This window comes from Lipotes vexillifer, unplaced genomic scaffold (genome assembly GCF_000442215.2).
Source record: "Lipotes vexillifer unplaced genomic scaffold, Lipotes_vexillifer_v1.1 scaffold903, whole genome shotgun sequence".
In the NCBI taxonomy this organism is placed as follows: domain Eukaryota; kingdom Metazoa; phylum Chordata; class Mammalia; order Artiodactyla; family Lipotidae; genus Lipotes; species Lipotes vexillifer.
In genome coordinates this window covers 2,230,141-2,247,896 of record NW_006791919.1, presented here as the reverse complement: position 1 = coordinate 2,247,896, position 17,756 = coordinate 2,230,141, and the positions used below count along the sequence as shown (strand labels likewise).

The 17,756-nt window shown below is 37.1% G+C and overlaps 1 protein-coding gene across 2 annotated transcripts in view; it reads right to left on the bottom strand.

The window, feature by feature from the left end:
- The window catches only part of HIBCH (3-hydroxyisobutyryl-CoA hydrolase), a 91,073-nt gene that overhangs the window by 34,425 nt on the left and 38,892 nt on the right, over positions 1 to 17,756 (bottom strand). For both annotated transcript variants that reach the window (XM_007464970.1, XM_007464971.1), the window contains exon 7: positions 4,884 to 4,962. In XM_007464970.1, the coding sequence (XP_007465032.1) occupies positions 4,884 to 4,962 (79 nt within the window). The remainder of the gene's footprint in view (positions 1 to 4,883; positions 4,963 to 17,756) is intronic.

Genomic DNA, 17,756 nt, shown 5'->3' with positions numbered 1-17,756 from the left:
ATTGTGTGGCTGCACAGGAGCTATGGCTCACTGTCACTGCCCAGCATCACATGAGAGTATGGTACCGGATATGGCCGGCCAAAGAAAAGGTCAAAATTCAAAGTACAGTTTCTACATGTATATTGCTTTTGCACCACTGTAAAATCGTAAAATCAAAAAATTTTAAGTCAGACCACCATAAGTTGGGAACCATCTATACAAAAATATCCAGCACTCAACAAAGTAAAGCTTACAATGTCTAGAATCCAGTCAAAAATTACCAGGAATCTAAAAAAGCAAGAAATTGCCACCCATGATGACATGATAAAACAATTAATCAAAATTGATCTGGAACTGTTGCAGAGACGTGGAAAGACCGAGACTGTCATACGGAGTAAAGTAAGTCAGAAAGAGAAAAACAAATATCGTATATCAATGCATATATGTGGAATCTAGAAAAATGGTATAGATGATCTTACTTGCAAAGCAGAAATAGAGACACAGATGTAGAGAACAAATGTATGGACACCAAGGGGGAAAAGGTGGGGGGGATGAATTGGGAGATTGGGATTGACATATATACACTACTATGTATAAAATAGATAACTAATGAGAACCTACTGTATAGCACAAGGAATTCTACTCAGTGCTCTGTGGTGACCTAAATGGGCAGGAAATCCAAACAAGAAGGGACATATGTATATATATGGCTGATTCGCTTTGCTGTACAGCAGAAATTGACACAGCAGTGTAAGGCAACTATACGCCAGTAAAAAAAAACAAAAACGAAAGTGACAGCAAGGTGTGGGGAAGGCAGGGACCAACAGGCTCTCTCGAGCTCCTTCCTGGCCTTTGATCCTGGCGTTAGCAATCATGCCTGTCACTTGTTTGTGCTCTTTGCCACCACTGGTGTGTCTGAATAAAGTTTGAAATGTTGTAACATTATCTATAAAGACAAATAAAACAAAACAAAAAAATGAGAAAAACTGACCCAGAACTGACATAAACATAAGAATTAGCAAACAAGGACATCAACACAGTTATAATAAACATATACCATATGTTCAAAAAGTTCAATAAAAGCAAATAAGAGGGGTTTCCCTGGTGGCGCCTGCCAATGCAGGGGTCACGGGTTCGAGCCCTGGCCTGGGAAGATTCACATGCCGCGGAGCAACTAAGCCCATGAGCCACAACTACTGAGCCTGCACTCTAGAGCCCACAAACCACAAATTCTGAGCCCACGTGCCACAACTACTGAAGCTCGCGTGCCTAGAGCTCGTGCTCCACAACAAGAGAAGCCACTGCAATGAGAAGCCCACACTCTAGTGTGGCTCCACTCTCCGCAACTAGAGAAAGCTGACGCGCAGCAACAAAGACCCAAACACAGCCAAAAATAAATCAATAAAATAAATAAATTTAAAAAAAGAAATAACAAATAATATATTTTTTTTAAAAGACCCAAATGATACTACTATAGATGAAAACTAAGATGAATATATAAGCTAAAAAATACCTGAATGGGATTAAGGGCAGTTTTGACTTTGCAAAAGAAAGGATTAGTGAACTTGAAAACACATGAATAGCAAATATCTAAAATTTAAAAAAGAAATAAAAAAAAAATCAACAACACATGAGTGAGCTTAACAGAAGTTTAAATGGAAGTTCCTGAAAAGGAAATGGGGGGGGACAGAAAAATATTTGAAGAAATAATGTCAAAATTTCCAAATCTGACAAAAACTATAAACCTAACTAGCCCAATAAACACAATCATAAGGAACAGAAAGAAAGCTACAAAAAGGTACGTCATAATCAAGGGATCAAGGCACACCAAAACAAGTGATCAGCAGAAAATCTTAAGAGCAGCCAGAGAAAGTAAAAAAGAAAAAAAAAAAAAAAAGACACTTATTTACAGAGGAATGAAGATAAGGATAAGAGCAGATTTCTCATGGAAAACAACATAAATGAGAAAATGGTGTAGCAAAATCTTTAAAGTACTGACATTTAAACATCAGAATAGAATTCTATACCTGGGTCTCATATCAATGACCTCAGGTTTCACCTTAGGAGACTACAGAAAGGAGATAAAACGTCAAGTAAGTAGAAGGAAGTAATAAATATCAGAGCAGAAATCAATAAAACAGAAAACCAAAAAACTTCTTTGGAGATCAATTAAATTAATAAACCTCTAATTAGAGTGGTCAGAAAAAAAAAGAAGACAAATTACTAATGTCAAGAATGAGAGGGCTTCCCTGGTGGCGCAGTGGATGAGAGTCCGCCTGCCGATGCAGGGGACACGGGTTCGTGCCCCGGTCCGGGAAGATCCCACATACCGTGGAGCGGCTGGGCCCATAAGCCATGGCCGCTGAGCCTGCGCGTCCAGAGCCTGTGCTCCGCAACGGAAGAGGCCACAACAGTGAGAGGCCCACATACTGCAAAAAAAAGAATGAGAGAGGGACTTCCCTGGCAGTCCAGTGGTTACAACTTCACGCTCCCAATGCAGGGGGCACGGGTTTGATCCCTGGTCAGGGAACTAAGATCCCAAATGCTGCATGGCATGACCAAAAAAAAAAGGATGAGAGAGCCAGGTATTACTATAGATTCTACAGATACTAAAAAGATAATAAGGAAATGAACTTTATCTAATAAATGGACAAACTCCTTAAAAAACCCAAATTACTAAAGTTTGTGCAAAAAAACCAGATAACTTGAATAGCCTACATCTATTAAAGATTTTGAATTTGTAGTTAAAAACCTCTCCACAAAGAAAACTCTAGGCCTAGATGGCTTCGCTGGTGAATTCTACCAAACACATGAAAAAAAAGAAAAAAAAAAAAAAAGAATCAATTCTACCCGAACTTTTCCAGAAATGAACCGAGCATTACCCTGATACCAAAATGAAACAAGCAAAATGATACCAAAATGATGTTACCAGAAAACTACAGACCAATATCCCTCATGAACATAGATGCAAAAATTCCAAATAAAATTTTTGTGTATCAAACCCAACAACATATAAAAAGTAGGACATATCATACTAGAGTGAGATTTATTCCAGCAAAGCAGGGTTACTTTAATGTTAAAAAACCAATCAAAGTAATCCACCCTTAACAAACTAAAAAAGAAAAACCAATGATCATCTCAACACATGCTGAAAAAAATTACAAAATCCAAAGTCCATTCCTAATAAAATCCCTCAGAAATCTAGGAACAGAAGGAAAGTCCCTCATCCTGATAAGGGGCACCTATGAAAAACTTATACCTAATATCGTACTTAATTGGTGAAGGACTGAATGTTTTCCCCCTAAGATCCCGAACAAGGCAAGAAGGCCCACTCTCAACGTATCTGTTCAACATTGTATTGGAGGTTCTACCCAGTGGAATAAGGCAAGAAAAAAAATAAAAATAAAATGTATCCAGATGGGAAAGAAAAAAGTAAAATGTACTTTATTTGTAAACAATATAATTACCTATTTAGAAAAACCAATTCAATCTACAAAAAATCTACTAGAACTAATAAGTGAGTTTATCAAGTTTGCAGGATACAAAGTACAAAACTCAATTATATTTCTATATATTGATAACATCAGAACTAGATTTTTAAAATATCATTTATAATATCATTGAATAATATGAAATACTTAAGGAAAAATCTGACAAAAGATGTATAAGAAACTGAAAACTACAAAACATGGCTTAGGGAAATTAAAGAAGACCTAAATAAATGGAAAGATATACCTTGCTCACAGGTCTGAAGACTCAACATTGTTAAGATATCAATTCTCCCTAAATTGATAGATCCTAGACAGTCCAAATAAAAATTCTAACAGGTGGGCTTCCCTGGTGGCGCAGTGATTGAGAGTCCGCCTGTCCATGCAGGGAACAAAGGTTCGTGCCCCGGTCCGGGAAGATCCCACATGCCGCGGAGCAGCTGGGCCCGTGAGCCATGGCCACTGAGCCTGCACGTCCGGAGCCTGTGCTCCGCAATGGGAGAGGCCACAACAGTGAGAGGCCCGTGTACCCGCCCCCGCCAAAAAAAATCAACTTTATTGAGGTATGACTCACATACAATACAATGCACCCACTTTATGTGTATATTATGCAAATATTTGCATTCACATAATTACCTTAGGAATCTAGATAAAGATGTAGTTCCAAGGTGAAAGACCCGTGTACCCGCCCCCCAAAAAAAAAAAAAAAAATTCTAACAGGCCTTTTTGTTGAAACTTACAAAATCACTCTAAAATTCACACAGAAATACAAAGGATCAATAGAGCCAAAACAACTTGAAAGAAAAAAAAAAGAACAAAATTAGAGGATTATCATTACTTGATCAAGACTTACTATAAAGCAACAGTAATCAAGACAGTGTGGTGTTGGCACCAAGATCAGCACATACAAAGGTGCAAAGGCAATCAGTGGAGAAATAGTAGCTTTTTCCAAAAAATGATGTGGGAATGATTTTATCTCCCTATGCAAAATAATAAACTTTGATCTATACCCTTTGATCCATACCTCTCACCACATACAAAAGTCAACTCAAAATGGAGCATAGATCTGAATGCAAGATATTTCCTCTAATAATCTTTCATCTAAAGTTAAAGATATGTACAGCAGAAATTAACACAACATTACAAATCAACTATACTTCAATAAGAATAAATAAATAAAATCGACTACAGTGCGCTAGTGTCTCCAGTTTAAATATGCTTGCCTTTGTGTTTTCAGATATAAGTATGAGCTAATATAAACTTTTAGGTATCTTCTTATTATAATTTATTTTTAAAAGTTCTTTCATACAAGATTCCATCAATTCCTTCAATTACTGTAATCTAAAATGTATCAAAAGATGATAATTGTAAAAGTAATTATGAAAAATTTGTGTTTGTTTGTTTGTTTGTTTTTACCTATTGCTGTTTCTGGCATTGCAAAAAGAGACTTTTCAGTAGCCACTCGGAATTGCCCATGAACTGAGAGACCAACTCCCTAGGGAAAAGGCAAAAAATTGTTTTAAAAATACTGTGGGGGTTAAAAAAAAAACAAAAAAACCTCACATTCACAAACATTATAAACCAAGTAAATTATATCATATACAAAGATATACATAATATATATTATATATAATTCTTCATAAAGAATTTCTTTAAAGGAATTTCAGGAGATAGACGGGAGGGAAACCCTAAACCACACAATTTCAGAAGAACTTTCTGGGTGAAAAGTACATGGGTATCCCTGATATCTGGAACAGATTTGTTTTAGCTAAAATGTTTTTGATTAGTATCCTGTGTTATGCTTCATGTCCTCTTCCCCAATTCCCTCTTATTTCAAACTAGATGCAGCATTATAGAATACTGACTCTTCCCAGAACCACTGAGTATTCTTAGTGGAGCCAATCATCAAAAAAGCATAACCAAGCTATTCTAGCAAATTTCAGTAGCCTTAAATAGAATATTAACACATTTTATTTATTCACATAGTTCATCAAATAAAATTAGCAACATCATTTTTCTCAGATACAACACTTAGTAACTATTTAACTCTTAAAAATCCATTACTAAACACAAGTTACAAAATAAAAAGATTTGGCTGAAAGTCTATTTCTGACTTGTTGAATGTCACTGAAAATGACAAACTTAACAGTCATCTCTGAATCAACAGATATATTTGAATAAAATAAGAGGTATACATGTGATTACAAAGTATCCAAGTTTGTCAGTGCTCACATTGTGACATACATTTCCTATGTTATGTTTTTCACATTATTCAGAACTTCTATTAGATTGTTTAGCGGCATGTAGCCTGTACAACACAGAAAACAAAGCAAACAGAAATAGCTGGAGAGAGAAAAACAGGCAAATGCACTACCCAAACTTGCCTTAAGCCCACACTTGCAGTTCAATTTTCAGGAAGACAAGCTATGTTGCGTTTTTGTCTTTGGATTCCCATTTGTTCCCTGCCCTTGTCTCCTAACTGCTCCCTTCTCTTTTCTGGATCTGTTTGGGTGAGTGCCTGTTCTTTTCAATTAAAAAAGTCTCTTCACCACATTTTCAGATAGAACCAGACCCAGATTCTGTCATGATTCAGCATCACACAATAGCTGTCTTAGGCCTTTGGCCTCTAATAAATTCATCCCAATACTGCTGTGTGCTTTTTCCTAACACTGCTCTCCGTGACAGTCATTCCCATTCTATCTTCTGGAACCCTCATTCCTTTGCAAAAGAACCACTAACAGCCCAAATTCTCTACAGAGGGCCCTCCCTACCCCCTAAATTCAAGAAAGAAAGAAATTTATAAGCCCTGTACTCTTTCATGTAGAAGCTATAGATCCCATATTCATTGATTCAGTTATTTTGTTTCAGCCATGGCTGATAAAATAATGAACAAAGTCAAAGACTTCAAAATTTTAGTAAGAAGTTATTAATGAAAAGCCTTCCAAATAAAAGGTCATTGACACCAGTACCATTAGGAGCCAATTTAAAATGCCTTTCAATTAAGATGAAATGAAGACCGGGAAAATTCAAGCCACCTGACTTGGAGATACTAAGGGCATAAATACTGATCCACATTGAAAGGGGTGTAGCACTCTCATGGCAGATTCATATCTAATTTTTGTATCTTTTAATAAAAGAATCCATTATAGGTTGCTTATATTAAATCCCCCTTGAAATTTCCAAAATTTACCATTACATACTATTAGCCATTAATCTTAGCAGATTACTCCTTTGCTAGACTAAAAAGGCTTCAGTCTTCAAGTTTTATTATATTAACTGGTTATACAGATTCATTCCCCAAATGTAAAATTTATTCCAATTCCTAACTTTCCTAAAATACTCTCCCTGCATCCTACCCAACCCAGTAGTCAAATTTCATTTATCACATAATTATAAATCTCTGTAGTATTTGACAGTTGGCTCACTCTCTACTTCAGGAAACACATGACTTGGCTTTGAGACACTACACTCTCCTGGTTTTCCTTCTAACTCATTAGTTGTTCTTTCTCTTCTCCCTGACATCAAAATGTTTATCTGCCCCAATGATCAGATATCATCCTGCTACTCCACTTCACCTGTACTCTGTTCTTTCTATTCATTCCCCAGGTGATCTCTTCCAAGAGCCCCAAGATTTTAAGCACTGTAACATTAACGACAAATTATTTTCCCACCCCTGATTTCTCTAGAATTTTATATCTAGCTGTTTACTTAACATCTCCACCTAAACATCTAATATGTATCTCAATGTTCATGCATCAGAAGTAAACCTCTTGATTTCTCTTTGAACATGCTGTTCCCTCAGTCTTTTCCATCTCAGCAAATAGCACCACCATTCACCCAGCTGCTCAGGCCGAAAATTTCAGCATCATCCTTTCTTTCTGATCTTACAATCTAATCTATGAACCTGTCTTTTTTTTCTTTTCTTTTCTTTTTTTTGTGGTACGCGGGCCTCTCACTGTTGTGGCCTCTCCTTTTGTGGAGCACAGGCTCCGAACGCGCAGGCTCAGCGGCCATGGCTCATGGACCTAGCTGCTCCGCAGCATGTGGGATCCTCCCGGACCGGGGCACGAACCCGTGTCTCCTGCATCGGCAGGCGGACTCTCAACCACTGCGCCACCAAGGAAGCCCTATGAACCTGTGTTGATAGCACTAACTTCAAAATATATCTTGGATTGGGCCACTTCATCGCCACTGTTGCAACCCTAGGTGAAGTCACTATCATCTCTTGTCTGGGTTAGTCTCTCTTGCTTCTGTTTTTGCCACAATCCATCCTCTGCACAACAGCCAAGCAAACTTACTAAATGTAAATCAGTTCATGTCATTCTCCTGCCCAAAACTCTCCAGTGACTCCCCATCACATTAAAATATTACTAAAATTCCTCATCCTGGCTGATAAGGCCCTACATGATCTGGTCCCTTTCTATCTCCCTGATCTTATGGTCTACCATTCTCCACTTTCCTCACTTTCACTCTTGTCAGCCACACTGGCTTTTTTTTTCCTCTTAATTGACATATAATATACAATTGAAAGTATACAAATAGTACAAAGCTAGCACACAGGTCCAGTGAATTATCCCAAAATGAACACATCCTTGTAACCAAAACCCAGATAAAAATTATCAGAAATTCTTTTCTGCACCCTGTCAGCCACTACTCCCTCCCCATCCTTCAGGTAACTACTATCCTGACTTCTAACAAAATGAGATTAACTTTTTCAGGTTTTGATCTTGACATAAATAGAGCCATAGAGTATTATTTACTTGACTTCAGTCAATGTTATGTTTGCAAGATTTATTCATGTTGTGTGTAGCAATAATTTCTTTCATTGTACAGCATTCCTTTGTATGAATAAACTATTTTCATTCTACTGTGAATAGCTAGTTAGGTTTTTCAGTTTGGGGCTACTGCAAATAACGATTCAATGACCATTCTTACACGTCTTTTGGGGCATAAGTACATACATTTTGGTTGGGTTGTAAAACTGTTGGGTCAGAGTATTAATTCAATTAACTTTAAAAGACGAGATCAAACAATTTTCCAAAGCAGTCGTACCAATTTCTACTCCAGCAGCAATATGAGTTTGTATTCCATATCCTCACCAATGCTTGAAATTGTCTTTCACATTTTAGCCATTCTATACAGATGGCCAACAGGCACATGAAAATATGCTCAACATCACTAATTATTAGAGAAATGCAAATCAAAACTACCATGAGGTATCACCTCACACCAGTCAGAATGGCCATCATGAAAAAGTCTACGAATAATAAATGCTGGAGAGGGTGTGGAGAAAATGGAACCCTTATACACTGTTGGTGGGAATGTAAATTGGTTCAAACACTACAGAGAACAGTATGGAGGTTCCTTAAAAAACTAAAAATAGAGTTACCATATGATCCAGCAATTCCACTTCTGGGCATATATCCAGAAAAGACAAAAACTCTAATTCAAAAAGGTACATACACCCCAATGTTCAAAGCAGAATTATTTACAATAGCCAAGACATGGTAGCAACCTAAATGTCCATCAACAGATGAATGGATAAAGGTGTGGTATATACATACAATAGAATACTACCCAGCCATAAAAAAGAATGAAATGCCATTTGCAGAAACATGGATGGACCTAGAGATTATCATTCTAAGTGAAGTCAGACAGAGAAAGACAAATATCATACATCACTTACATATGAAATCTAAAAAAATAATACGAATAAATTTATTTACAAAACAGAAAGACTCACATAGAAAACATTTTAGCCATTCTAGTGAGTATATGTTAGTATTTCACTGTGGTTTCAGTTTTCCTTTTCTTGCTGATTAATGCAATTGAGTGCTTTGTCATGTTTTGGTCATCTGCATATTCTCTTTATGAAATGTCTAATCTGTTGCTCATTTTTCCATTGGATTTTCTTATTGATAGGTAGAACTTCTTTCTACATCCTTCCTATGATTTCTTGTCAAATATATGTATAGTCAGCCCTCCATATGCACGGCTCCTCATCTGCAGATTCAACTAACCACAGACCAAAAATATTTTCTAAAATATTCCAACAAAAAGTTCCAAAAAACAAAACTGGAATTTCCTGCATACCAGCACCTATTTACGTAGCATTTACACCATTTACAACTACTTACATAGCATTTACACTGTGTTAGGTATTGTAAGTAATCTAGGGATGATTTAAAATATATGGGAGGATGTGCATATGTTACATGCAAATACTATTCTATTTTATACAATGGACTTGAGCATCCTTGGGTTTTAGCATCGGATGGGGGTCCTGGAACCAATCCCCTGCTGAGAACAAGGGACTGTATTCCAAATACCTATTTTCCAGTCTGCGGCTTGCCTTTTCACTCTCTTAATGATGTCTTGGAATGAATAGAGCTTCTTAATTTTAGCACAATCGAATTTGTTATTTTTGTTTATGGTACATTTAGTGTAATCCATTTAGTGTAATTTAAGTAATCCTTCCATACTCTCAAAGCGTAGCAGAAACATGTTCCAAACATTCAGGATTTTCTGTCTATTACTGATTACTAGCTTAATTCCATTGGGGCCAGAGAACAGTCTGTAAGATTAATCCTTTGGAATATGCTGAGACTAACTCTATGGCCAATTTTGGTAAATGTTCCATGCACACATGAATTGAACATGAAACCTACAGTTACTGAGTCCATGTTAATTGGATTGTTTATTGGACCATGTTAAATCATGTGCATGCATGTAAAATGTATGTGTATATATGTACATATACTGTTTATGTCTCTGCTTTATCTGTCATTGAAAGAAGTATGTTCAAATCTTCTCCTAAGATTGTGGTTTTGTCTATTTCCCCTTTAAGGGCTTTCTACTTTTTTGCAAGATTAAACATTTTTAAATGCTTGAAAATATCACACCAGTAGAGTTATTTCACAGAGGCAGAGGTTTGTTCCCATTGTTTCTCAGTGTCATACTGTACATTATGAAACTCATTAAGCAATTCTGTTCAGCTTCATATTGCTATAAATTGAGAGTTTTAGTTTTAGACAAGCATTTATAAAATATCTTTCTATAGTTGATTAGAGTGAATAAAATTACTTTCAAAATCTGACTACACTGAACTTTAAGAAGGTGAAAAGCTGAATAGCTTTCAACAGACTGAACTAAGCCCTATCTGCTAAGAGAATAAGAACTGAAATTGAGGGCTTGCTGAACTAGGCCCCAAAATGTTACACATTAGAAGTTAGGGTGGCCTGGATCCAAATGCTCAGCTTCAAATACTCCCATTCCTGACGGGATTGAGATGATCTGGGATTGCTAGTGCCCTTAGCCTAGATTCCTACTAGAAACGACGGTAGGAAGATTATGCCATATCAGGGCTCAAATAATACTCAAGTAGAAATAACTCAATTAGAAATAACCAGCACTCAATTAGAAATAATCTGACATAAGACCACATGACTAAAGCCTAAGAGAAAAAATACACAATAGAAAGATTCACAGGACATACAAATTTAGATTTGTCATACCTGTTTATTATAACTATGAAATGTCCTATATCAAGTAAAAGCTTTTGCCATAGTACCTTATTTGATATTAAAATAGGTGTATCAGTTATTTTAGTGTTGGTAAACACTTTTTCTATTATTTTACATTTAACCCTTCTGTGCCTTATATTTATGGTGTCTTAAGCATTCTGACATTGTTTTTTACTTGGATTATTATTAAACAATCTTCATTGCAGTACTGTACTGACATTGTGAAGATAAAGTAAAATGAATCTGATCCATATTTATAATCTAGTACAGAGAATATTAATATGGATAAGCATAAATAACTGAACATATGAATGTAATCAAACTCGTATCCTACTTGTTTAAAGTTTGGCATTCTTAAATGCAAAACTTAGGCGATCTAAGACTTTTTTTTTTTTTAATTAAGAGACTAGAGCTAGATGAGTTTTCACTGTTCAACAGAGGAAAAAGGCTGGTATAGCTTTAAGGCTTTTAAAGAAGATCTCATTAATTACTTAAAAAGCACAACTAAATCCTTCAAAATGCAAATATGCTTATCAGTAACTAGAAATGAGTATCACTTCTATATTTCCAGATAATATTACTATTCTAGATAAAAAGCACATTTTTAAAAACTGATAATTATACAGATATTTAAAGTTAATTTAATATATAGTCAATTACTCCATGATTTATACTAATGGCAAGATTAATCCCCCAACACAAAAACAAAAACACATGTAGAACAATTTAATTTGGTGCCTGAAAAAGAAATGTTCCAGATAATAATACATCAGCGTTAAATTCCCTGATTTTGGTGTCTTATTCTTAAGCAATACACACTGAAAAATTTAGCAATAAAGAATTATCATGTCTTCAACTTTCAAATGGTTCAGAAAAAAATTATTCATAGACACATGTGGGAGAGAAGAGAAAATAAAACAAATGCGGAAATAATAGGGAACGTGGATGAAGGATACACTGGAGTTCTCTGTACTATATTACTAATTGAAATTGTTTCACAATAGTCTTTTTGAGCCAAATGAAAATAAAAATAAATGTTCCAGAGTAACCAGCGCCAACAACCACAGTAAAGAAAACAACAAACTCAGAAAGACATACAATGGGGTGATGTGACAAATGCGCACACAAAGAGTCATGAATTTAAATTCTAATCAGAGAATGAGTAAGCTCCTGTCCAGAATGAACACTGCATCTCAGTATCAGTGAGTACATGAGAGTCTTCTCTCACCATCATTCAAGATTATAAACGGTTCTTTGAAATTAGGTATATATTTCTGTTAGAAATTCAAATAGATTTTCATCACACATTATGTCACTATGGTATAAAAGTTAATAACATAATCATAAAATAAGTTTCATAATGTATCTCTGGGACCACATGCCTCAGATTAGCAGCCTACACAGTAAAAACAAAGTTATTTTTATTATGCTTCTCACATTAATATTAACAGACTAATATTGCATATTAATAGTATTAACATACCGATTACATAATATTAATGTTTTTTGTGTTTTGTTTTTTGTTTTTTCAGTACGCGGGCCTCACTGTCGTGGCCTCTCCCGTTGCGGAGCACAGGCTCCGGACACGCAGGCTCAGCGGCATGGCTCACGGGCCTAGCCGCTCCGCAGCATGTGGGATCTTCCCAGACCGGGGCACGAACTCGTGTCCCCTGCATCAGCAGGCGGACTCAACCACTGAGCCACCAGGGAAGCCCTATTAATGTATTCTGATAGACTACAGAGAGCACTTACCTTATCCTGCTTTGGATGCATATAATTCATGTTATTTTTGGACAAAAATTATATTCAGCAGAAATAAATAATTGCGGTAGAAATATTTAATTTATTTATGAATTAGGTCTACCATCCTTGGAGGTACAGTTTTACTTTAAACAGAAATATCAGAGAGATATTTGAAAACTGCTGAGAGTAAATCTTAAAAGTTGTATGAAATAAATATTTTTTCAATCATGTGTGGTGATGAGTGTTAACTTATGGTTTCACAACATATACATACATCTAATCATTATGTTGTCACCTAAAACATTATATGTCAATTATACCTCAATTTTAAAAAAAGCCAGTGAGCAGAAATATAATTCTGGTACATCATACATTAAAACATAAATTAGAGGTCTTCCCTGGTGGCGCAGTGGTTAAGAATCCACCTGCCAATGCAGGGGACACAGGTTCGAGCCCTGGTCCAGGAATATCGTACATGCTGTGGAGCAACAAGGCCCATGCGCCACAACTACTGAGCCTGCGCTCTAGAGCCCACAAGGCACAACTACTGAAGCCCACACACTGCAACTACTGAGCCCATATGCCTAGAGCCCGTGCTTTGCAACGAAGAAGCCACCGCAATAAGAAGCCAGTGCACCACAACGAGAGTAGCCTGCGCAGCAACAAAGACCCAACGCAGCCCGAACACAGCCATAAATTAATTAATTAATTAATTAATTTAAAAAACAAAACATAAATTAGAAATAACTCTTACGTACCTCCTGGATTCCTGCTCAAGGTTTTTGCCTAAATAAGCACATTCCCCCAATATAACATACCACATATTATATTTTAAATGTCTATTATATTTATTTTTTTGAATTTTATTTTTTATACAGCAGGTTCTTTTTAGTTACCTATTTTATACATATTAGTGTGTATATGTCAATCCCAATCATATTTAATAGATGTTTAAAAAGAGAAGCTCTAAGAAACCACTGCCTCATATCATATATTCAAACAAGAACTATTATAACAGGAGTACTCTTAATCGACCTCAGATTTACCAACAATTTCCCTTAACTCTGTAAAACTAATATCTATATTAACTAGCATCCTAAAAGCTACTCTCTGGCTACTTTTTTTTTTAAATATAAATTTATTTATTTTATTTCTGGCTGCATTGGGTCTTCAGGCAAGCAGGGGCTACTCTTCGTTGCTACTTCTCATTGCAGTGGCTTCTCTTGTTGCAGAGCATGAGCTCTAGAGCGCAGGCTCAGTAGTTGTGGCACACGGGCTTAGTCACTCTGCATGGTGAATATCAGAGAGATATTTGAAAACTGCTGAGAGTAAATCTTAAAAGTTGTATGAAATAAATATTTTTTCAATCATGTGTGGTGATGAGTGTTAACTTATGGTTTCACAACATATACATACATCTAATCATTATGTTGTCACCTAAAACATTATATGTCAATTATACCTCAATTTTAAAAAAAGCCAGTGAGCAGAAATATAATTCTGGTACATCATACATTAAAACATAAATTAGAGGTCTTCCCTGGTGGCGCAGTGGTTAAGAATCCACCTGCCAATGCAGGGGACACAGGTTCGAGCCCTGGTCCAGGAATATCGTACATGCTGTGGAGCAACAAGGCCCATGCGCCACAACTACTGAGCCTGCGCTCTAGAGCCCACAAGGCACAACTACTGAAGCCCACACACTGCAACTACTGAGCCCATATGCCTAGAGCCCGTGCTTTGCAACGAAGAAGCCACCGCAATAAGAAGCCAGTGCACCACAACGAGAGTAGCCTGCGCAGCAACAAAGACCCAACGCAGCCCGAACACAGCCATAAATTAATTAATTAATTAATTAATTTAAAAAACAAAACATAAATTAGAAATAACTCTTACGTACCTCCTGGATTCCTGCTCAAGGTTTTTGCCTAAATAAGCACATTCCCCCAATATAACATACCACATATTATATTTTAAATGTCTATTATATTTATTTTTTTGAATTTTATTTTTTATACAGCAGGTTCTTTTTAGTTACCTATTTTATACATATTAGTGTGTATATGTCAATCCCAATCATATTTAATAGATGTTTAAAAAGAGAAGCTCTAAGAAACCACTGCCTCATATCATATATTCAAACAAGAACTATTATAACAGGAGTACTCTTAATCGACCTCAGATTTACCAACAATTTCCCTTAACTCTGTAAAACTAATATCTATATTAACTAGCATCCTAAAAGCTACTCTCTGGCTACTTTTTTTTTTAAATATAAATTTATTTATTTTATTTCTGGCTGCATTGGGTCTTCAGGCAAGCAGGGGCTACTCTTCGTTGCTACTTCTCATTGCAGTGGCTTCTCTTGTTGCAGAGCATGAGCTCTAGAGCGCAGGCTCAGTAGTTGTGGCACACGGGCTTAGTCACTCTGCATGGTGTGTGGGATCTTCCCAGACCAGGGCTCAAACCCGTGTCCCCTGCATTGGCAGGTGGATTCTCAACCACTGTGCCACCAGGGAAGCCCTCTGGCTACTTTTTGATATACCTGATACTTCTCTGATCTGTTGAGTTCAGAGTTTACCAAACATCAGTCGTAAATAAAGAGTTATTTCATGAGAACCAAGTTGAATACTCTGGAAAAGTATGAAAAAGCTAAGTCACTAAAAAAATTTTGGTATAGGGCAAAGACAGTAATTATTTCAAGTGACTATTCTTCATAATAACATTTATTGTTATTCTGAAACTATTATACACATTAGGACAAAGCAAATTTGTCACAATTTTTTTAAATAAAGATTTTCAACATACATGAGAAGAAAGTTACAAATATCAAAGAAGTAAGAATCTAAATTTGAATAGGAAGTACTGAACTCAGGATCTAGGACCTATTTTCTCTTAAAAATAAAACACATATTCTTAGTTCTCTTCAAAAAGGCCTAGAAACAATTACCAACTTAACTAGTGCCCAGATTATTATTGCTAACCATCATTTCCTACTAAAAGTATCCAGGGCTGCCTTGGAAAAACACCCTATTTTAGGTCTGTTGAATAAAATGTACAAAACAAACCTGGAATATGGTTCTTTGCCACAAAGCAAAGAAACTCTCAAAGATTTCTGGGGCACAGAAGCCAACTTGAAGGTTCCCATGACAAGTCCACTCTTCTGGTTTGCCCCTCTGGGCCCCCCTTTTTCAGTGTCTTTTATAGGTTCCTTGTTCTGCCTCTGGCCAATAAACATTTTTTTGTATTCCATTCTGGACTTACTTTGGTTGTCACTCTATTTCTGTCACATTTCCTTGCATTATCTTTTCTACTGACAAATTTTCAATACAAGTTTCTCTGCTATAACATGATGAGTTACTGAAAAAAATCCTCAGGCTCTACAAAACTGCACAGAGCTTATAAGAAAAACAGAGTTTCGGCAGTCTGCTCAAAACCTATGCAACTTTGTATTCTGAGTGCTAACAGAAAGTATAAGTGGTCGCAGGCCAGGGACTTGATTAGGACCACCAGCTCAATATGAACAGAGAATGCCACAGCAGATATTTAAAATGCACAACAATAAAGTGGAAAGAATGGCAATACTTTAATCAGAGCAGGACTGGCACATGCTGAGACAAAGCAGTGTGAGTGCAGCTATAAGCCAGTGGGACCGCCATTAAACACCAAGTGCCAAGAGTTGAGGGTTCACCTTACGGTGGAGGTCCACCCAGAAACAGGCATTTGTTTGTGTGGGTTTTTTTAATTTTCTTAAAATACAGACAAGAGAATGCCTATTCACAGTACACCAACTGAGGTAATTAAGCACTCTTTTCCTATCTAGATGATTATATATCTACTGCCACTATCCTATCTCCCCTTGCCTAGAAAAAACTGCATATGAATCAATATAATTTTTGCATTATCCTAACATCATTTTCCCATTTACCAATCACTTATGAGCTAATTCATGTTGCAGAAGCACACACCTTGGAGCATACTGTGCCTCTGTAAGTCCTAAAGTTATACTTCCTGCCCAAGCAGCACCCTGAGTTCCAGATATGCATAACCGACAAAACACTTCTGTTCAGACAAAACACTCCCACGTGGATAAGCCCACAGGTATTTCACACCTAACAAATTAAACTCATCTCCCTTCACTCTCCCCAACCCACTCCCCAGCCACACTTTCTCCCGAATCTTAAGTAAACAGTCCACCATTCATCCCACTGCCCAGTCTAGAAACCTGGAAGTCATCCTTGCCTCCTTCTCCCCTTTATCTCTCACATCCAATACATCATCAAATCCCACCAAGTCTCCTCCTAAGTACCTCCTTTAAATCTATCTAATTTCCACCCCCCTTCATTATCTCCATGCTAGTTCAAAATTAGCATAATCTCCCACCTGGATCCCTGCAAGAGCTTCCTGAATAATCTCTTTACAACCAATCCTAACCTCCCTACAACCTGTTCCTCCCACAAGAGAGTTCTCTGTCTAAAATGCACCATTCAAGCCATTTTCCTGGCTAAAAGCACTTTAAAATGGCTCTCCCTGGACTTCCCTGGTGGCGCAGTGGTTGGGAGTCCGCCTGCCGATGCAGGGGACATGGGTTCGTGCCCTGGTCCGGGAAGATCCCACATGCCGCGGAGCGGCTGGGCCCGTGAGCCATGGCCGCTGACCCTGCGCGTCCGGAGCCTGTGCTCCGCAATGGGAGAGGCCACAACAGTGAGAGGCCCGCATACCGCAAAAAAAAAAAAAAAGCTCTCCCTCTTGATCTCAGGATAAACAACTTATATCTAAGAGGACTGATCTGGCTTCTTGTTACCTCTCTAACCTCAGAAATGAACCGCTATCTCCTTCATACTCCCAAATCTAGGCACACTTAACTTTCCCAAACATGAATTCTCTCATCTTCACATCTTCTCACTCACACACTATTCTTCTACACTGCATCAACCCCTTAACACGCTTGTACCAACCATAGCGCATTCCTCCACTAACCCACCTTGTTTGTCCCTGGCTGATTCCTCTTTAAGTCTCAGCT